This window comes from Pomacea canaliculata, linkage group LG7 (assembly GCF_003073045.1).
Source record: "Pomacea canaliculata isolate SZHN2017 linkage group LG7, ASM307304v1, whole genome shotgun sequence".
Classification (NCBI taxonomy): domain Eukaryota; kingdom Metazoa; phylum Mollusca; class Gastropoda; order Architaenioglossa; family Ampullariidae; genus Pomacea; species Pomacea canaliculata.
Window position 1 is genome coordinate 13090457 of NC_037596.1, and position 22405 is coordinate 13112861.

Genomic DNA, 22405 nt, shown 5'->3' on the forward strand with positions numbered 1-22405 from the left:
TTTTATTTTGTGGTCATGTGTGTGCAAGCAACAAATATCTTCATGTGCAGGTTAGCTATTAACTATTAGAAATGTAACATTTGTGGCATTTGAACAAAAGTTTGAGATTGATTATCCCAAATCTTATCCAATAAGCAGAGATCCAGAGGAAAACATTTAATTACCTAAAATATTTCATGCAACAAAAATTGGTAAAGGGGAATTACTTTGTTTAATAATTAAGGATTTTATATATTTTTTAATTTCTATTTGTGGTAGTTTTTTCTCTACTCATGAAGGTACTGTAAAGTGTGCAGGTGATAGAGGGGGATGTCATTTCTACTTTTTTGTTTTGTTTCGGCATTTCCTATTAATGACGTTAAGAAGAACAAAGAATATGTAAACAATAATATGTACACTGATGGATGGATTGATAGGAGAGTGAATGGGTGCATGGTGTCATGGTTATTTCCAGGCATTTTCGATGTGTTCATAAGTTTTAATTGGTAAACATCATAAATGCATGGAGTAACGTTTAATGTGATGTTCCTTTGCCTTACCGGCTTAAGGTCTGGCCTTCTGTCTTTGCGGTTGTCTCTGTTGTATTATTGTGTTTAATTTCTATTATTTGACGCAAACTTCAGTGTCTAGGTCAATGATCTGCTTGTTTGCGGCCTTTTTGGTTCCAGCCACGGTCTTCTGTTGTCCCATTTACTGCCATCCTTCTGTATCTCGCCATAACGATTTCTTCCATAGTTTACCGTTGATAAGACTACACAGTCTCCGGTTTTCTTTTGATTTTATTTTTTCTAAGCTAATTTTGCTTTTTTAAAATCTATTTTTGACCTGTCTTGATCCTGCTGATATCCTGAACTGTGTTTCTCGATTTAATTTCTTGTTTGTGCAATTCGACAGGGAGATGAAAGCTGCACATGTGGGTAAGCATCTTGATGACTCAAAGCAGCAAAACTACAATTTCTGTGACCTGCGGAGGTTTGTCTTTAGTATTCTTTATCTGTTCATCTTCATGACTTCTCTGATGACAGCTGCACATCTAAACTTCGATGGTGAAATGTCACAAAGCCGTTCAGACAAATCTGGTCCTCCGTTTTCTTCTGTCTCCAAGATTTCTTTCTTGCATAATTTATGCATTTTTTAATTTCATACCCTTGTTGGGTAATGGAGTACTATATTTATTCAGTTATTAATCAGACAGCACTACACCTTTTATTGTTATTTTTATTCAAGTTTCCAAGGGTTATCCCCTTTTCTTTGATGTCGTCTTGGCTGGTTTCTTCAATATCATGACGATAGTAATTACAATCATTATCATTTTGTAAAGCATCATGCACTTATTCACAGGGCTTGTATATGGCGCTTTAGCACTAACCTTTATTATTAATACTCCAGTTCAGTACATTTCTAATTATTGTTAATATTATCATGGTTTAGTTCATGTATTCTGCACCTAGTGCAATTTGTACTTAATTAAGGCTCTACAGTTTCTTCTGATTTCTAGATCTCTGAACGAATGTCTTCTCAAATTCATCTTTTCCCGTTTGCAGTCTAGATACTTTCCTATGCCAAACTCTTGGTATGCTTTATGCCCAGAGTATTCTTTGCTTATATTTGTTGATGTTTCTATAGCCAGTTTCTCACTGCTATGTTTTGGTTGGGGTTAGTTTGTGTTACAGAAATAGTGCTATAGTTCAGTGGTTCTCAAATTGTGGTCCGCATAGGTCAGGTGGTCCGCGGCTGACAGTCGTCATATGTCAGCAAAGTGATGTTTAAAGTGATGCATTCCTCGCATTAACATTTTAATTACAAAGAACGAGGTATACGTAGTTCTTTGTCAACTTAATTTATTACTATACTACTTTTACAAAAGGACATTTAGTTTTGAATTAAAATGAAACAAATGCGGCAATTTAAATTTGAAATTCATAGTACAGAGTGAGGTTTAGGCCTGAGTGGTCCGCCACAGTTTTTACTTAAGTAAAGTGGTCCGCGGTCCGACATACTTTGAGAACCACTGCTCTAAGGGATCTGTATTCCAGTATTCTATTCCATATATATTCGCTTATATATATATAAGCGCATTTGTCTTACTGTACTGTGGACATATGTGCTATATAAATCAGCATTATCATTAACCCTTTTTTCACATGATAGTGTTTTATTTTTTTCAAAAAGTAGTAATACTCTAACGAGAATACTGACTGGTATCAAATGTTGTTAGTGCAGCTTGTATAATTTTGTTGGATTTTTGCCATTAAAAGAAGCTGTTTTAATGAATACTTTATTTCCTGTTGTGATCTCTTTGTTAGTCTGACTTTCTTTCTGCACTCGTTTAGGATAATGACTAAAGGGAGGTGATGCAAAAATTATACGAAGGTAAAATATCTTTCGCACGATACGCCTGATCGTTGTAAAAAGAGCTGGCATGTGCAAACAATTTTATTGTACAGGCTAACAAAAAACTGCTTAACAAAATTGTAACATTTAAACACATATTAATATCTACAGACAATGCTAATGTACACGAAATGGAATTTTTTAAAAACAATCTAAAAACTTTCTCTTTAATATGTTACAGTTAAGTACGTGTTCCAAATAGTACCTCCTTCCTACACATTTACATAAACAATTAGAAATGTCTTACGCAAAAAGGAAATAAATCAAAGTCAACTTTTCTAGAATTTTTTTTTCATAAATCCAGTGCTTTTGTAGATAAATGTCGCTTTGCTGGTTGTTTTTGGGTGTTTTCCTTGCACTGTGAAGAGTTTGGCGGAATCTATTCTTCTCGTAAATTACAACATTTATGACATGTAGTTAAAAAGTTTCTCTGTTTCATCTCCCATACAAAAGCAACACATGGTGCTTTTGATATTATCATAGATGAAGCTATACTTGCATGAGCTCAAATTAGATAGCCATAGGTTTGAGTATTGAGAGTGCATCTCCTAACCCTTCTTCATTTGTGGTGATTGTAGGGCATAATGGTTGTATTGGGCAGATTTTATTCTGACAATCTTTGGGAAAACAATTCATCAGCATTAATTTCAATATAACAAAGTTCACTTTTCCAATCCCTTGACCAAACCAAAAGAAATCGCGACAAAATTATGAAGTGAACTTCTTCAATATGAAAATTCATCAACCGACGTAGGCAAGCATATCTTGAACTTCTAAAATACTTTCAGCCAATATGCAACACATTTTAAATGTGCATATATATATATGATAGACCCTGCAACCTAGTCACCAAAATTAAAGCGAACAGGCATGGATTATACGGTATACTTAATATGAAACATTATCCTGAGCTTTACAAGCAAGGTATGAAAATGAGCAGGTAACACACGCTTTTACGTGGATATAGTTATATGTGGCATAAGTGTTAATAAGAAGTGTTCTCATAATATAACCTTTATGCAAGTTTTGCAACAAGACTTCCATTTCTAAAACCCACTACATTTGGTTTATTCATGTTTGCATTAAGATCTAAGATTTTAGCAGCTTGAAACAATGAGCTGGTTTTGTTGTTTTAAGTAATGAACTATAATAAAATGAATAGCTACATCAGCTCAGATGTAAAAATATACATCACTCCATTTTGTCTAATTTAATTTGTTTATCGTTAATATAGCTCAATAAATGAAACTGCCTGATCAAAATAATATTTCCCTTTTAAGAGAATGCAACCATAATTTATCAAACTGTAGATAGTAAAAGAAACATTTTTATTTTTGTACTTTGTTCTTATCGTGGAAGTTATTAAATTCAAGAAATCGGTGAAATGTTGTGGGCATATTCTTTTATCTTTACACCTGTTAAACAAAGATCTTGACAAAATATCATAATCTATCACACTAGAACCTCTGTTTCAAGTGTAAAATCGGAACAAATTAGTTAGTCTTGTTTATGCCCGCCTGTCTGTCTGTTTGTTTGTAATCTTGCTCTTTCTTTCTTTCTTTTGGATCAGCCATACACCGAACTCATGTATCCATCTTCACATTTCTGTAGTCAAGGCATGTTATTTGCACATCCGCACACTTGGACGACTCCGACCCATTCTCGATAGGAAGACTGCAAATGCAGTTGCTGTGTCCCTCATCTGTTCTAGATTGGACTATGCCAATAGCTGCCTCTGGGGAATTTCTAAGAGTGAGTTATTGAGGCTTCAGCGAGTACAAAATATGGCTGCTAGAATCGTTGCACGCAAGAAGAAATCTGATCATATTACTCCTGTACTTCGTGACCTACATTGGCTTCCTGTGGAGAAGCGAATTGAGCATAAATTGTTAACCTTAACCTATGGCTGTCTTCACGACCTTGCGCCTGTCTATCTGCAAGAACTCATTTGCTGTTACCAACCCCAGCGGAACCTTCGTTCAGCAGCACACTTCAGACTTGAACGACCGAGTGTTCAGTCAGGGAATGCTAACAAGAAGACTGCGGGTTTCAGATCCTTCTCCAATGTAGCCCCGCTTTTGTGGAACTCGCTTCCCCTCTCGACTAAGGAGTCTGATAGTATTGCATCTTTTCAGAAAAATCTTAAGATTCACTTGTTTAACATTATTTGAAGTTGTTCATTTGCCCTGCAGTTTGGTGGCTGCTGGGTTCCCCGCGCATTGAGCGTATCTCTGTGATACGGATACTAGCGCGTTACAAAACTACATCATCATCATCATCACATTCTATAGTCGACTGTTTTCAACACTTATTCCACATTAATGTTTTTATTTATAATCTTCTGTGTTGATTTTCCTACCAGCCAGATCATAATTTTATGTTTTCCTTGTCCATCGTGTGATCTGTAGTCTCTCATTTGCTAATGATGCTTTCTGAAGAAACCCTGTTGGCCTGGACACCTGCAGCATGACCTGATCAACAAAAAGGATATGTTTATGACGTTTTTGTCTCTTTTTATGTTATTTGTTTGTGTTATTTTGCATAATTAGGCAAGACTGATGCCTTAGTGGCAATAAAGCGAATTTCCTAACTGTAGTAAAACTAATTTCATAGAATTATCGGTCTTTCAATCTATCAGTTTTGCAATCCATGTACGTTACCTTCTTCTGTTTTGTTCCGAACGCAAAAAGTGGTTAAACTAAAACATTCTGCAGACACAAAATGTCTAATATGTTGAAATTCGTGTCTTCAGTTCTCTCAAACATGTATATTTGCCCTTACCTTAACTTAGTTGTTTCCTTTGGGTTCTTCATATTCACCTTGCGAAAAGATTTCAAGAAGCTATTTAATTAGACTTCTGACTCCTCATTCAGCAGCAACGGATATACCCACCAAGTCGCCATATCGGTGACATTTTTTTAGAAAAACAACGAAGGTGGCAAATCACCTTGCGTAATAAACTAAACGATGAGATAAACGGACAAACATCCTTTTCAAGTAAAGGATCGCACATGAACGGATCATGTGGTTTATTGAGCTCAGTTCATTACCGGCACACAACTTCACATCTCTTTCAGTAATCATCTTAAAAATGTTCGCACACTTGCCGACCGTCACTCACCTCTGTTCAAATAATATCTACCTACCGATGACGAACATTCATTACCCTAGAATAAAGCTTTGCCTTTTTGGACATAAATACTTCACAGATAAGCATATATTTCATATGAAATAGATAAAATTAAGATCGTGAGATTCGGATTTACACAAGTGCATTCATAATTGCAGTTAAGATTATTTCAACTTGGTAGGTTGGGTTATCATTTAATATCGTTCAGATACATATCTGAGAGTGATATCCCTTTGACTAATTGTCTAGAGAGAACTGTTGTCTGTCGTTTTGTCTGAGGTTTAGTGTCTACTACTGGTGTGTAGCTGTTGTTTCGTCGTTTGCTTCTGTTCTTTTCTGAGTGTATTTTTTTCCAAGCGCTTTAGGTAACCTTTGATGCTGGGGTAAAGCGCTTTATAAATTAACATATTATTACAAATGCCTTTCTGGTAGTAGTCACTTCTGTAATAAATATGTATCTTTATATTTTTGTAAACGGTTATCATTCTAATAATTGGGTAAAGTTCAATGCATTCCACTATTTCCCCAAATCTGAGTAAATACCTCTCTGTTCTAGAGGTATATGCATCCAAATCGGAACCATGCAGGGAATGAGATCAAAATCGGTACTTGAAGTTTGTAAAAATATATACTTCATTAACAAATTATCCTGTCTCTCTCACTGACTAAAATTCTCTCAACAAAATGCTATGTCAATCCTGACGTCTGGGTTGTTGACTTTACACTAAATATTTTTTTGACAGAACATATAAACATTTATACTTTATCTTTGAATGCCTAAAATTTCTCTTCTTCTTAATCGGTTCTATCAATTATTTGCTCTTGTAAACTTGGCCGACAGTTCTATTTTCGTTTATTACTTTTTAAAAAAAGTTGTTCGTGCTTACTTGGACTGTCCATGACACTAAATGTTGTGCTGGAGGAACCTTCTTCATTGCGAAGAGTCAACGTCCAGTTTCCATGGAAACGGCTGATACTCTTCTCGAGCCTAACCCATAGGATGAGGTCAGGTGGTTGGCCATTGAGCACACAGTTTGCCTCCGTTGTGGTGTTATTTTTTAAAGACATCGGTGTCAAAAAACATCCAAGGATTGCTGTCTTGTAAGCCTTGACAGGGAACGTTGCCATACCTAAAGCAGGATTGACGATTTCTGCAGTTTCATAAAACTGTGGAGGGCCTGAAAAATAAAAAAAAAGTTTGAAGTAAGTGAGATAAGCCTAATTACTTTTATAAAACAAAATATGTACTAGTCATAAGAATTAAACTGTATTTATGTTTTACATTATGCAGCATGTCACATGGATTAAAATTTATAAAGCATGATATTCATATTTCTGTAAAATTTCAAACACAGCTATTAAATTTATATCTTTTAACGACTTTCATTTTATTTTTAAAACTCTTAGAGTTTTTAAAGATAAATTTTATTTTATCCTGATATGGCGAAGACTGTTTTGCCTCGACTCTTACGAATCATAAACCCATAAGCATAGGTAGAGAGAGGTAAGTGACAGTGGAACATGTTAAATATCTATATATAATTTCAGTAGTTACTAGTCTGGTAGTTATTGTTTGGTACTGTCATTCTTTATATGGTTTTGTGAAAGTGAAATAAAGGGTAAGAAATTGGAAGAACATTATGTTAATTGGTTTAAGGAGTAATGTATATGGAACATGTTTTTTAGTAGTTTTTATTGGATTTAATAGATGGTAGGTGACAAATGTAGAAGGGAAGAAAGTAAATACATAGCACAGTAGATACATAACTATACATAATAAGTTCATCAGGTTACACTATAAGAAAGTTTATACTATAAAAAACTAGAAAATAAGCAGCAGTAAGTTTATTGCTTTTTTACTCTCTGATTTTCTCTCTCCTGATACTAAATACTTACATGTGTGTGCTCTTATACATCTTGATAAAAAACCTGTAGATCAATTGGATCCAATGTCCTTGGATGCTCTCATTGAAAATGACTAAAAATTAAGATCTCGTTGTTATACAATACAATTAGTTCAGTCAGTATACTTACACCTGACGAGGAATGTCACGGATTTATTTTGCAGGGTCCCGTTGCCTTCACATCTGACTACCGGCCAGTCATCTTCACACTGGGCAGTAAGAGAGTAGCTCAAGCTTCCTTCGTGTGAAGATTTCAGTTCAGTTCCATGTTTATCCACCAGACGGATGATGGCTGGAGGATTCCCCTGCTTATAAAAGCAGGAAACATTCACCTCCTTACCTTTGTCAACGACATACTCGTTATTAGCCTCTTGTCCTTCCACAGTGAGACTGGTGATGTTGGGTGGATCTGCACATACACACAGATTTTTTTACCCACAATTCTACAAGCTTGTCTTTGTGTCTTTGGATATTTTTATTCCATTATTCAATGTCTATGTTGTCATCATTGTGCTTGATTATTTGGGGTTTATTTGTTTCAGAAACTTGTAGAAACTTTATTTTGTTTGATTACTTCTATAAAAGGTACATATCAAACACAAAAATACAAGTAATGTATACATAATAACTGATATTTTAAAGATGATTTTTCTTACTTACACAACACATCGACACGTATTATCCGTGTTATTTTGGGCATCTTTACTCCCTCGGGGGAAAGCTTCATGACAGAAAGTGATCTTGTGACGATTTGAGAAATGTGAATATCGAAAGCCACTTCAGATCTTCTCAGGTTTCGTTGCTCCCCGATACAAATCACACCTGTCTTTTTACCAAACACCTTCCCAAATCTGCTGCTACTGTTCTTTCTCCAATCAAAGGTGCAGCTGAGTCCTTTTCTATTATTTTCACAAGTCTCATAGATGTAAGTAAGCGAGTCTGGCGAGACAGGGATTGCCGTGAGGTCGATGGTATAGCTGATATTTATAAATCCATGTTCTTGCTGATGTAAAGTTTCACTAAAATCAGATTCGCCACCTGAAAGAAAATAGTATTTTTATTTCACGATTTAAAAGGACCAAGGGAATGTACGGAGAATGTACAAAAATCTCCAGCATTTTAAACAAGCCTAAAATATAATAGAAGATGTCGTGCAGGCGTATAGATCGAAGTAAGTTTGGAGAGGTACCGAGGACCACTACCACAAACAGTAGACTAAGTCAAAGTGGAAAAAGTACAAACTTCACGAGACACGACTGGCAGAATGGGCGATATATCTTGCTACACCAAGGAAGAAAATCATCATTCTTACAATAATTAACTTGTTATTAGCCTAAATGTAAAGAAAATCACTTAAAAACACAATGAAAAGTAAAAAACCCTTACAAGTCAAAAGAAGCACTCCTGTTATCAGTGTAAGAAGTATCAATAGGACAAAACGAACTTTGGTGAACATGTCCATGTTCGAGTGTAGCTGCTGTACACTGTTGGAAGTGGTATTGATACAGAAAGACCTTATCTACAAATGAAAACTTGTCTGTTCCGAGGAAGTTTAAATCTAATTTTCCTTGTATGTATTTATGATATCAACTATAGCACCCCTGTTGAAAACTAGTGCACATTGTCAAAAGAAACAGCTACAATAACAGTCCTCATGCTCCTTCACTGTCTACGAAACGATCGCCCTTTCCGATCGGAAGATCAGTTTCCTTTATTTCAATATTTAAAACAAAATTAAAAGGTCTTATCTGAAATAAACAATGCTGTGGACTCGTGTAACATGATGAATTAAGTGGTTGACAATAACCTAAACTGGTACAGAGATTACAGAGATAAATTACAGTAAATGCGGGGTTACATGTTCTGGTACACTCCTATCATCGACAGTTTGTTAAATTGAAATTTTTTAAAGGATTGATAGTAGATAGCACTGATGTTGCGGAAAATAAATAACAACCCTTTAAATGATTAAGTTTCATGAGCCTTTCAGAGACTTAACTCAGATGTTTTTCAATTGAGTGCAGATGTCTTCTGGTTAGACTTCCATCTCACAGGATTCTCTACTTCAGAAGATATTTCCCTGTATTCCCAGTAGAAGATTATTGTCAGGAACGCAAGTTTAGGTGTGTATGTGAGTGTATGTTGTTATAGTAAAATGCATGAAATCGGTGAAGCGAGGTAGTACTTCTTTACTTCTGGAAACAATCATTGTTCTAAGATAATTTTACAAGTATATAGTGAGAAGACAATCATCATCTTAATAATAATTTAAATAAAACTAAACTGTAAATTAAGATTAAATGACCATTTATAATCTACTCCCTACCAGAGACTCTAAGAGGAAGTTAGCAGCATCCATCTGCTTTCTGTCGTTCTTGAGTTCACACACTCCATTGTTATTGAAACTTAGTATTAAGAAATGTCCTCGTTCATTATTAATTCTTATAACAATGTTCTCACTGAGAAGGTTTGGTCAGTTTAAGTGGATGGAGCACAGTCAACTGGTAATCGCAGCTTCTTCCCTTTTTCGGTTTTATTAAGTAGATAACACTTGTTCCTTTTCATGTTCCTCACACGGTTAACAGAAAATTTACCATACAGTGATTCACGCACCTGTCTAATTTTTCTCCTACCTTCTTTCTATCTATATATTTCCAAATCTTGCTATTTCTATCTTTTCAATCGGTGTTCTGCACACATGAGTATTCCACCAACAACATTTTGTCTTAAAATACAACGAAGATAATATTAGTCATCCCTTATATATCTTCAAAAATCATAAAAAGTGAACACACATTTTGCAATACAGAAATACTAACATATGGCTAAGATAGAGGTCTCTATTCATTTCGAAACAAGTGTCTTCACAGAAAAGAACAGTCATTTTGCACACACACACACATATATATATATATGTCTGTGTCCATTCAATTGTTCTCATTCAAATTATCAACCATTAAAGTACACTTACCTCTTTTTAGACAGATATGTGGGGTTTCTGCTTCAGCTACAATCAGCTTTACTTTGCTTGTAAAGTAAAAAGACATTGCATGGCGCATAGTCTATGGTCGCAAAAAGTTCAGCATAACATTTCTTTAAGCTGATAAGTTTGTAGCGGATATTTAAATGTTACCTTTGACTCTGAATAACGAATATGGTTGGGTTGTCGTGAACTCCGGAGAACGAGCACGCGAAGATGTCCAGAGGTTGCGATTGTCGTCTACTCGGGCTGATCACTCTCGACACCTCAACCCACTCACGCCGACATTTACGTGTACGCGCACACTTACACTAAATTGCAAATAATACTTAAGTTAACTCTGAGCCCCAGCGCGTATCCCTAATAACAAATACAAGGCAATTTAGTGTAAAAGAAATTTATTAATGATCGAGAGTTCTACAAATCAATTTACAAGATAATACAATTACAAATATGACTGTTCTCTAGGTGTCCCGTTTACTTCCCTGTATCTAGTCCAGGTATCATGAGTCACTACCTCAACACACAGCACACTACACTCAATCTGACACACACTCGCCATGTATCTCTCCACACTAAAGTTTCTTGCAATTCGGAGGGCCCTCCGATGTTGCTGACGTCCGAGAATACATGTGTCCAAAACCGGAATATTTATAATATATATCTTGAAGTACAGATTAGATCCTAACCTTAAGGATTAGTCATATATATATATGCAAAAATGTATACATGCATACTAGCCTTATATTGCAAAATGCAGATTGACTTTGTATTGTGCCAATCTCTCTATAGAGTAGGAGGGAAGGGTTTTATCCAGCAGGGGCTGCTTATACATTTTCATACACGGCAGTGAAAACAATCCTTGACCAATTCTGAGTCGACCTCTATGGGTGATAAACTGTTCCTTCCTCTACTCACTGGGCAATCCTTTCCCCAGTTTAGACCTGCCTCTTTGATCGTAGAAGTGAATTGTGAGCCTTCAGTGGCCGTGCGAGTTGGAGCTTACATTCTACTATTTTTCGGCCATGCAGTGAATTTCCCTTACTGGATGGTGTATCGGCTCCTTGTGTTAGCACGAAGGTGGCTCCCTCTGAGCCAATGTCAGCCCAACATCCTGTGCTACCATGGTTGTTTAATATGGTACCAGTGGCTAGTAATAACTGCAAAGCTAGTTCATACAATTTCTTCGCTAAGTGCGGTTAAAGGTTTCTGGAAGAACTGTTCATTGTGTCTCCCTCTTGGTTTACATCCATTCCACATGTCGGACCTTTCCTCAACATCACTAGGTACATATATATCTATTTACTTTATAGTTTGAGTAGCAGCCTCAGCTTCCTGTTGTAACAAAGATGCAGTTGATGCAAGTTAAATGCGTACATTTATTTAAGATACTATTAAACTGAACTTACAGACAAGGAAATAAAAAAGAGACGGGAAGATGGTCGCATAAAGATCTCACAAAGCTATATAGAAAGGATAAAATCTTATTACTTTCGGTTTCCCAAACTTACGGAAATCACGATCTGAGCAACATGAAAGTAATCTCCTCCCTTAATATCTAGATTAAAGAAGCGGATTATGCGTAGCCATTTGTGTCTGGCTGAAAACATAATTCTATTGAAGACACTTTCAAATATTTTGCTAGTCTCCCACTTATTCACTGAACTTACTGTTCTTCCCCTTGTACTGCTCAGTCTGAATCTTATCTTGAGCAACTGTTATTTATATGAAGACACTGGTGATGAATAAAGACCTGCAACTCTGTGACATCAAAATCACTTCTCTGCTCGTGAGTGTGAGCAAGCTGAGAAGGGTGAGCACTTTTTTTAACTTTAAATTTGCAATGTGCACAAATATTCTAACCAAGTTTTAGTTATCTAAATTATTTATGTGTACACTTACCTTATTTTGTTGATTCTTTTAGTTTCTTCATATCCACCTCGCAAAAACATCTTAGGAAATGTTTTAGCTAGACTTTATTCTCGTTAAACTCAATTTGTAAATGACAAATCCATCAAGGGAGACGTGTCGGTGACAGTTATCAGAAAAACATCTTAGGTGACAAATCCCGTTATGTAACGATGAGTACGCGAGCTAAATGGACAACCATTCGTTCCTTTATCAAACCAAGGATTGCGCATGATTGAATTAGCATAGGGGATTTTTCTAATAACTGGGCAAAGCTCAGTGTAAGATACTATGCATCCAAATCTGAGAAACTGCATTCCTTGTTTTCTCGAGATACATGCATAAAAACCGTCGCCATGCTCTGAAAGAGATCCAAGGTGTGACGCCACGTTTGCAAACATAAACACTTAACTAACATATTGTCTTATCTCTCTCATGGGCTGAAACTCTCATAATGGTATCAATATCACTCCTGATGTCTTGCTTGTTGACCTTACATTACACTGAAAATTAAATTTTGGCAAAACAAGTATAAATAGCCCTCATTTTCAGTCAGTCCTATGCATTTGTACAGATGACGAAATATTTTTTGTTTCTAACTTCTTTAAAATAATGTTTGGTACTTACTGTCTATAACAGTAAATATTGTCGTGGAAGACCCTTCTTCATTGAAAAGAGCCAGAGTCCAGTTTTCATGGTAGCTTCTGATTTCCTTTGGTAGGCTAACCCATAGAATCAAATCAGGTGGTCGACCATTAAGGACACAGTTCACTTTCCTAGTGGTGTTATCTTTTAAAGACACTGGAGTTAAGAAACATCCAGTGACTTCTGTTGTATAAGCCTTTACACGAAACTTTGCCTTACCTAAAGTAAGACTGACATTTTCTGTGGACTTTTCAGCAAACTGAGGAGGGCCTGCGACAATAAAATATATGTTTGCTTGAGGTGAGATAAGCCTAATTACTATCATAGAAGAAAATCTACACTTTCAGCGAAGACTGTTTAGGCTCGACTTCTACATGTCACGAAATCATTAGGGATACATAGAGAGGGGTAGGGAGAGAAAGATAGGGAACTCATTGAAATGTATGTTTTATAAAAAAAAAAAACTCAATGTTTACTTGATTCTATATAAGACATTTTCATGAAATATACATACATTTTTGTATGAGAATTCGAAACAAAGCAGCAGAGCCAGCAAAACTTGATCATTGGCATTTAGCAGACCACTCAAACAAGTATTCCTCATAATTAAAGATATTTCTATATCTGTAATTCCTTTAGCTTTTTCTTTTTAATGTAATACATATCATAAATGCTTATTCATGTTTCGTTAGTTTGATGTACAACAAGTCTATTTCTACAATATATTTACACTTGATCAGCAAGTAGCAGAGCCATTATAATAGAAGTTAATACTAATTTTTTTGGACTTTTATACATCTCCATGAAAAACTATGGATTCCATACTCTTTGATACTCTCATTATTATACAGTGAACATCAAAGTTCAGTCAGTATACTTACACCTGACAAGGAATGTCACGGATTTATTTTGCAGGGTCCCGTTGCCTTCACATCTGACTACCGGCCAGTCATCTTCACACTGGGCAGTAAGAGAGTAGCTCAAGATTCCTACATGTGAAGTTTTCAGTTCAGTTCCATGTTTATCCAGCAGATGGAAGAAGGATGGAGGATTCCCCTGCTTATAAAAGCAGGAAACATTCACCTCCTTACCTTTGTTAATGACATAATCGTTATTAACATCTTGTCCTTCCACAGTGAGACTGGTGATGTTGGGTGGATCTGAACACACACACACACGTGGTTTATTTTTTCTTCTAGAAACTGTTACACAATTCAGGGCAGTACACAAAAGGACACTGCACTCAATCACTTATTAAAACATTGTGTTATTCTTTTCCCAACCTTGTTTACATGACAAAATCATAAAGGTAAAGAAATGAACTAGAAACAAAATTATTATAAAAAGGACGAGAGAGAAAAGAAAGTGAGAATCGATCCCAGCTTTAATAAGTTCACAGCATTAGCTCATTATCACGAAAAGTGACATCCATGCAGTTTATTTTGCTACATTATGACATTTTTCTAGAATGTATAAATATTATGCAATTAAAAAAACAAAGTCACAAGTTTATGAATTTTTTTGCATAAACAGAATGAAATGATCAAGATAAAACAAGTCTTTCACAGAAAATAAAAAGTGTATCTATTAAACAATTCAATTTGGTATTCTTGCCAGCTCCTTACCCAACAAGCCATACTGTGGCAGACGTCTAGTTTTTTTTAATATAATATTATATACATAATAATATACATACCATTATTCTAAGAGTAATAAATATCGTTAATTTATCCAATTAAAATAAATAATAAAATGAGTGACATTTAAAAGATTGTTGTTACTTACACAACACCTCAACACGTATTATTCGTGTTATTTGAGGTATTTTTACTCCCAAGGGGAAAAGCTTCATTACAGTGAGTGACCTCATGGCGACCTGAGAAACGTGAATATCTAAAGTCACTACAGAGCTGCTCAGGTTTCGTTGTTCCCCGAAACAAATCACACCTGTCTTTTTACCGAACACCTTCCCAAATCTGCTGCTTCTGTTCTTTCTCCAATCAAAGGTGCAACTAATTTCTTTCCTATTTCTTTCACAAGTCTCATAGTTGTAAGAAAACGAGTCAGACGAAACAGAGCTTGCTGTAAGGTTGATGGTATAACTGACATTTATAAATCCATTTTCTTGCTGTCGTATGGTTTCACTAAAATTAGTCTCTCCACCTGAAACAAAATAGTATTTCTATCCCACTATTCAAGAAGAGCAAGGAAAAAATGCCAAAACATGAAATTTCCCGTTAAATTTAAACACAACAAATTTAATTTGAATTTTTAGTAAGGACAATACAATTAGCAGGAATTATTGTAAAAAGGTTTGAACAGTGTGACAGAATTACTCATTAGTCACATGTTAAAATGGTACTAAAATGTCGTTTTAATCTTTACTTTTAGAACAGGTAAACTTTAAAATAAATTCCCGTACCTATGCCTCCCTTGTTTTTTTTAATTATTATTATCTGCAGCTTTTATTTCTAAAATCTTGTATATTGCGCAGAAGAAAAAATCATTTTTGCTATTCCTCACTCTTAAGCAGTCTAATTTTTTTACTTCTCGAAAATGCTATAATAATAACTCTTACAAGTCAAAAGAAGCACTCCTGTTATCAGTGTAAGAAATATCAACAAGGCACAGCGAACTTTGATGACGATCGTCATGTTCGAGCTTCGATGCTCTACACTCTTGTAAGTGATATTCAAACAGAAAGACCTTATTAAGAACTTAAAACTTCTCTGTTCCCAAGCAGCTAAAGTTAATATTTCCTTGTATGTATTAATGTATATTAATAATGTCACCTATGTTGAAAACTAGTGAACATTCCCTTAGTGAACAGCTAGTAGAGCAATCCTCGTGGGCTTTGACCAAATCCTCCATATTTCCTGTCAGCAAATAAACACCTACTATTTTTTATTTAGCAAACTTAGAAGGCCTTACCACAGAATAAACAATGCATGGGGATTCATGTGGCATAACGATGAAATATATGAACGAGCATCCAAAAACAAAAACATTGCAGTAAATTCTAGGATACACTCTCATTATTTACATATTCACAATTTAAGCATTAAAATAGTGGTCATGTCTAAGGACAACGATTTTCCAATTATAACAGTCATATAACAATGTATTTGACACATGTTTCTATAGATGATGGTGTGATGAACGGATCGTTGGCATTGATAATGATAAACTTTATTTGATTGAGTTGGGTTGGTGAGCAAAAGAAAACTTTCTGTCTTGGACTTCCTGGGACATACAAAAAAGTTTGATTTTATTAATCCCAGTGGGGAGTTATACTTAGGAACTGTGTTCAGTTATAGAAATAGACAAAACAAGTACTTGTTGCTAAATAAAAATAAGAACAAGATAAAGATAAGGTTGCGCCTCATAGGAGACTTAAAAACATGCAGTTGGTGGATGGGAGGAAGGATGGATGGATTTGACACATTTTTTCGACGTTTTAAACTGTAAATATTCTAAAGGGTTGATAGTAAATAGCACTGAATTCAAGATTGCAGAAAATAGAGAAAGATAAGAATTTTAAATAGGCTTCGTGATTCTGTCAGAGACCAAACTCACATTTCAATTGAATGCAAATGTCTTCCGGTTAAACTTCTTTTACACAGATTTAAAAGGCGTATACTCTTTACTCAGTTATTTCCCTGTTCCCAGTAGAAAATTATACAAGAAAATCCTGGTAAGCTGGATAATAATAATACCAAGACAGATCACACTGCGTAGACTAGCAATGATAAATGAACAGAAAGTGAACGGTGAGATGTGTACATGCATAGAACGTAAAGCAATGGAGGAAGGTATGAAGGATACTATAAACAGCATATAAAATAAACAGCTCTTTGTCTAAAAATACATCAAAGATATTATTAATCTTCCCTAACATAAGGTATAATCAATATATAAAAGTAATACATACATTTGGGCCTGTATTCATTTTGAAAGAAGTGTCTTTACACGGAAGAACAGTCTTCATGGGGAAAGATATAAGCATTCTAATGGCAGATAATTTGTGTTTTTTCCTTACCTTGTAGTCAGTCGTTATCTCACCTTCCTCAGCATTTTTGGGTTGCCTGGAGGCTCAGTGGTTAGCGCCTGTCACCAGTACAGTGAAGGCTGGATGTCTTGGGTTCAGATCTCGTCTCGGGCATATTTTTCTTTCTCTGCATGTGACATCTGTTTACAAGGCTGGCTGGCTTGCGTGATGAAGTCTTAGTTGTTGACTTGGTGTAAAACACCAGTACCATGCAGACATTTGTCATTTACACACAGAGAGACACGCAATCACAAACACATAGACACGTATATATATATATCTTTATCCATTTATAAAAGTTACCAACAGTCGATTATTCTCATTCGAGTTTATCAATCATTAAAATATCCTTACCTTTTATTATACCGATGTGTTTGGTTCTTGTCATCCAGTTATGATCAGCTTCACTTTGTTCAGGAAGTTCAAAGATTATTTTTATTCACGTCACGATTTCAATTCTAATAAAAAATGTTTTCGGAGTATGCCGTCGGCCGATCAGGAAAAAACGGTCAGAAATATTAACGAATGATCTGAAGGGAAAATGCAGATGGATGGACAAATCAATCCGTTAAAATAGTGTACCGGATACTGGAATGAATCTACAATAACTACCCAGACACATTTAAGCTATTAAAAATTTACCATCTTCAAAGGTAATTTATTCATGTTAGAAAAATCCCCCTCCTCCTCCTCCTCATCATCATCATCATCATTGCCACCACCAACACCACCACCACCACAACAACAACAACAACCACCACCAAGTTTAACCATTTCGGGTGTCACAGTCAAGATATAAACAATCTAGTCTATGCGCGAGCCTACAAACTTCGCGGGATAAGTATATAAGCAAGTTATTGTATCAAACAATAAATATTTTTCGGTTCTTATCGATCTTTCGCACAGTCTTTTCAAAAGTCTTTTCAGTTCAAAAGCGCAGATAAGGTAGGATCACCATGATTTATACTTATTATGGGGGTCATTTATTTATGTTTGTGGTGTCTTATTTTCTTAATGATTTGTGACTGCTGTTTAAAATGATCCGCCATTATATTGTTTACCGGAATCAGAATTCGTCAAAAGCATAACTATAACTTATAAAGAAGAATTTCTAATGTACTAATTTCTAATGTGTAGACAAACCAGACAAACATGCGAGTTTTCTAAAATTCTCATAGGAGATAACAAATGCGATACTCAGGGTTGTCCATGGGACATATTTTTCTATCCCGTCCCATCCCGTCCCATGGCAATTTATGCCTGTCCCATCCCGTCCCACGGGACGTTTCCCATGGGATTCCCATGGTATTAACAATCCTATGGACAACACTGAAAACCACTTTTCGGCTTTTGTTCTATAATTCCTGCTACTTCACATACAATAGATGATTCAGAGGAAAGATTTAAATCCTTGATGAATGAAATAACAGTAAATTTATTTTGCAATATCAAGTATCGACTACCATGGGAAATACAAATGTGTGCTGTCCCGTCCCATCCCATCCCATGGGACGTTTCCCATGGGATTCCCATGGGATTCCCATTCCTATGGACAACACTGGCGATACTAACAGGAGAAAGACAAAATCATTCAATTTTATTCTTGAGATGTATAAACCACTTTAGCTATTCTCAACTGGCACTAGAAAAAAATTATCATCTTTCACTGGAGAGTTATGCTGTGTATAAGTAGTATTTGTAACAGCCAGTCATTTTAACACATTTGTCCATTTCTTCTACGAAGAAACATTGCTCAAATTGTCGTGTTCAAAAAGCAATTTTTCCGTAAAATGAAACTGTTGATTTTAGAATACTTCCCTACGAATTATTTAGAATCTAAGACCAAAGCTAGCTAAATGAGAAAGTCCAAACTGAATTGACCCCACAAACAGGAAATTATTTTTTCAGATTAAAATGAAATGAGCTAAAATGATGGTCACTGCAGTCTGTATTACCCTAACAGTAATCCATTTCTCTTAACTAGATTGTAAATAGTACGAGTGCTTACCTGGACCATATATAATCATTAGCATCATTCTGTCGGAACCAATTTCATTTCGAAGAATCAGCGACCAATTTCCTTCAGTGATGTTGGTTTCCTTGGTAAGATGGACGGTCAGAAGGAGATCAGGCGGCTGACCACTTAGGATGCAGCTTACTCCCCTCGTGACATTGTTGTCTAAAGCCTCTGGTGTTAAGAGACATTCAACGAGTGTTGTTGTGTGAGCTTTGACACGAAATGTTAGGACTTGAAATGTTTGTAGGCTGACGATTTTTGTGGAGTTTTCCACAAACTGAGGAGGACCTGCAAATTTCCAAAACCATAAAGGTTATTTGGGTAGTTAAGCTTGAGGTTGGCGCATGTTAACACAGCTACTGATTGTTCTTGTCCTAAGACAGAGACAGACAAAGAGTACATCTCTCTCTCTCTCTCACACACACAAACAAAACAACAATAACAACGACAGCAAAAACCAACATTGCATGTCAATTGAGACTTAAGTGTACACACAAATGTGTGAACACAAAAGCATAGGTGAGATTAAATGGAGTAATTCTATTTCTTCACCAGTTTGCACATAAACTGGTTCTTATACACCTGGCATCCATGCACCTAAAATAAACCCTTATAGTAAGTGGGAGACAAATCACAGGACAACAGCAAGTTTGAATACCTACACCTGACAAAGAACGTGACGGATCTGTTCTGTTTCGAGCCGCTTCCTTCACACCTGACTATCGGCCATTAGTCTTCACACTGGGCAGTGAGTGAATAATTAAGGTATCTTTCATCACTACCAGATTTCAACTCGTGCCCATGTTTATCAAGAAGCTTGAAAGTAGCGGGAGGGTTGCCTTTATCAAAGAAGCAGGAAATGTCGACTTCCTGGCCCTCGTTAATGAAGTAAGGACTTGTAAAGTCTTCTCCACCCACGGTAAGACTTGTGACCTCTGGTGGGTCTGTGGAGCAACACGCACACAAATACAGTTACATATAGAAAAGACAGTGCTTCCAGCTTCCATTGCTTGTTTGAATTCATAGTATAACAAGGTTTGCGTAAATCATCAAGCAGCGTAATATTCCTGTCTTAAATGCAAAATTCAAAAATTTAAGCTTTCTTTACTTCTACGAAGTAATTTATGTTCAAAACAAAATTCGGTAAATACATTATTACTTACACAACACCTCAACGCGTATCAGTCGGGTAGGTTTGGGAAGTTCACCTCTGCCAGTGGAGATTATCATCGCACTCAGTGACCTGGTGACGACCTGAGAGATGTAGATGTCTAAAGCCACCACAGAGCTGCTCACGTGTCGTTGTTCCCAGTAGCAGGTGACTCCTGTCCCCCCACTCAAGTTCTTATTAAATTCGGTGTTGTAGTCTTTGTCGTGAATAAATACACATCCAGTTCTCAGAGAGTTTCCTTCACAAATCTTATAGTCGGCGTTAAACTTCTCTGGAACATTTTGACTTTTCGTAAGGTTGATGGAGTAGTTGATAGTAACCAAACCATTTTCTTCTGTCCTTTGCTTTTCAGTAAAGTTAGAAAACCCACCTGAAAAGTAAGGTAGGGTAGGTCAAGACATGAGAAGGATATCAGCAATGTATAAATACTTTAAAAGAAATATTTTGATATAAAGATATACGAAGAAGTGTAGAGTGTCACACTAGGCTACTTAATAGTCTATAATGAATTCAGATCAGACCTATAATCGAAAAAAGAATGTTTTCATAAAGCACGTGTTTCGGAAACTCAAATAAAAGTTGTAAAATATTAGTAACAGCAAGAGATTTCAGTCAACATGACTAAAGTAAAAATTCAGAGTTAGTACATAATTTTCAATGATTTCTTTCTGGCTGATACTTTTACATTCAGCTGGTAGTTGACCTCCACTGATCTTGATTGCTTTGTGTTCACAGAGTGCAGCCATGCATGCCGAGCACTTTCACATATTATATATTATAAAAATGTGCATGGTTATATTTATGCTTATATGTTTCTATACACAAGCTTTGTGTTCAACATTTTCACTCAATTTCTCTAATGATTGTTGACACTTTTAGTATTTAAATAACCAAAATAAATCTTTGAAGAAGACTAGGTTGTCTATTCACTACTTACATGTCAAGAGAAAAACTCCTTTCGTCAGTGTAAGAAGTATTAAACACAGAGAACCAACTTTGGTAGACGTGTTCATGATGAAATACATGATGGGAGCCAACTTCTGTACATCAGTGTCCTCAAAATTATGACAGGAAGATGATCACAAAAGTCCGACACGCGCCTAAAACTTCTATTTAACTTTCAGTTTCCTCGTATATTCGCTTTTAAAAGGACTTTAGTATTTCCCAAAATGTCATTAGCTGGTTTTTGTGAACAGGAAAATAAATATAGCAAAATTACTGAATTTGAACCCTCTAACTGGAGAACTATTACAAAATACCAAACAGAGAATATCTGACGAAGAAAAGAAAGAGGAGACGACATCTCTTTATTTTCTTTGTCAGCTATTCTTTGTTTAGTTTATTATCATCTAAACCTATAGTTTGAAGTAGTATTAGAAAACTAATTGTTTCTAATAATTTAATAATCTAATAATTTCTTATCTTTATAAGACGATCAAATATTTGAATTTATTTCTTGAAAGGCATCTTGTTCTCAGTAGTACAGATGCTATAAGTTTGCAGATATCATAAGTAGTTTTTTGTCCCATACAAACTATTCTTACCTTGGTTCACAGCAGGGAAATAATTCTAGCAGTCTTTGAGCTCAAAAAAGTAACTTGTCAAAATTCTATGTATCTTTTTTAAGCGAAATATGTCCATAAAAGATCTTTGGGTCGTACCTAGGAGAAGCTGCAGTATAAAGGAATATAAATAAAAAAATCTTAATAAGGTATTGGCGGATTATAAACAAGAAAAATGTAATAAAAGAGTTCTCCATGCTTCAGAAGGAGAGTATCATAAATAAGCAGCCATAGAAACCTTGTCTAACCTAGCTATTGACGTTGTTGTTGTTGTGGAGCTATTGTGGGAGACGGTTTTTCACAAGTACTTGCATCTGCTTCCTTCTTCAGGACCTACACCGTTTATTTAGAACTCTGATTTCTCACTCTCAATTACTGCAACTTCACTCTTGTCCGTCCTAGTATCGACATGCTTTCGAGCTTTTAGTCTGTTTGTAAGGCAGTCAGCTCTCTGTTCAATCCTCCTACTAAGTCCATGTCGTCTGCAAAGTGGAGATTACTAATCGCCCTTCCACCGGCGCTTTGATGACTTAGTTGAGACTTTTTTTTTCTTCCTTGTTAACATTATTCAAGAACATTATTAAAATATCTTACAATATTATCTTACTCCCTCTGTATACCCATGTACAAGATGCATAGGACAGAC

At 35.7% G+C, this 22405-nt stretch overlaps 2 protein-coding genes and 1 long non-coding RNA gene across 5 annotated transcripts in view; 1 reads left to right on the forward strand and 2 right to left on the reverse strand.

The window, feature by feature from the left end:
• Nucleotides 1-4483: 4483 nt before the first annotated feature.
• Nucleotides 4484-22405, reverse strand: part of LOC112569665 — a 130976-nt gene continuing 113054 nt past the window's right edge. The window contains exons 4-8 of the mRNA XM_025247536.1: nt 12944-13231; nt 8089-8466; nt 7559-7837; nt 6412-6702; nt 4484-4865 (exon numbers count right to left, since the gene is read on the reverse strand). Coding sequence (XP_025103321.1) covers nt 4807-4865; nt 6412-6702; nt 7559-7837; nt 8089-8466; nt 12944-13231 — 1295 coding nt within the window. The 3' untranslated portion in view covers nt 4484-4806. The remainder of the gene's footprint in view (nt 4866-6411; nt 6703-7558; nt 7838-8088; nt 8467-12943; nt 13232-22405) is intronic.
• Nucleotides 8459-13994, forward strand: LOC112569695. The gene is made up of 3 exons (XR_003100510.1): nt 8459-12221; nt 13217-13261; nt 13877-13994. It is a non-coding gene; the product is annotated as an uncharacterized LOC112569695 (long non-coding RNA).
• Nucleotides 18550-22405, reverse strand: part of LOC112569667 — a 140872-nt gene continuing 137016 nt past the window's right edge. The window contains exons 1-4 of one of the 3 annotated variants that reach the window (XR_003100502.1): nt 21135-21355; nt 20190-20567; nt 19689-19970; nt 18557-19314 (exon numbers count right to left, since the gene is read on the reverse strand). The gene's annotated coding sequence lies outside the window, so the exon portion shown is untranslated. Of the gene's footprint in view, nt 19315-19688; nt 19971-20189; nt 20568-21134; nt 21356-22405 lie in introns of those variants that run through there. The other 2 variants (XR_003100501.1, XR_003100500.1) reach the window with 2 other exon arrangements.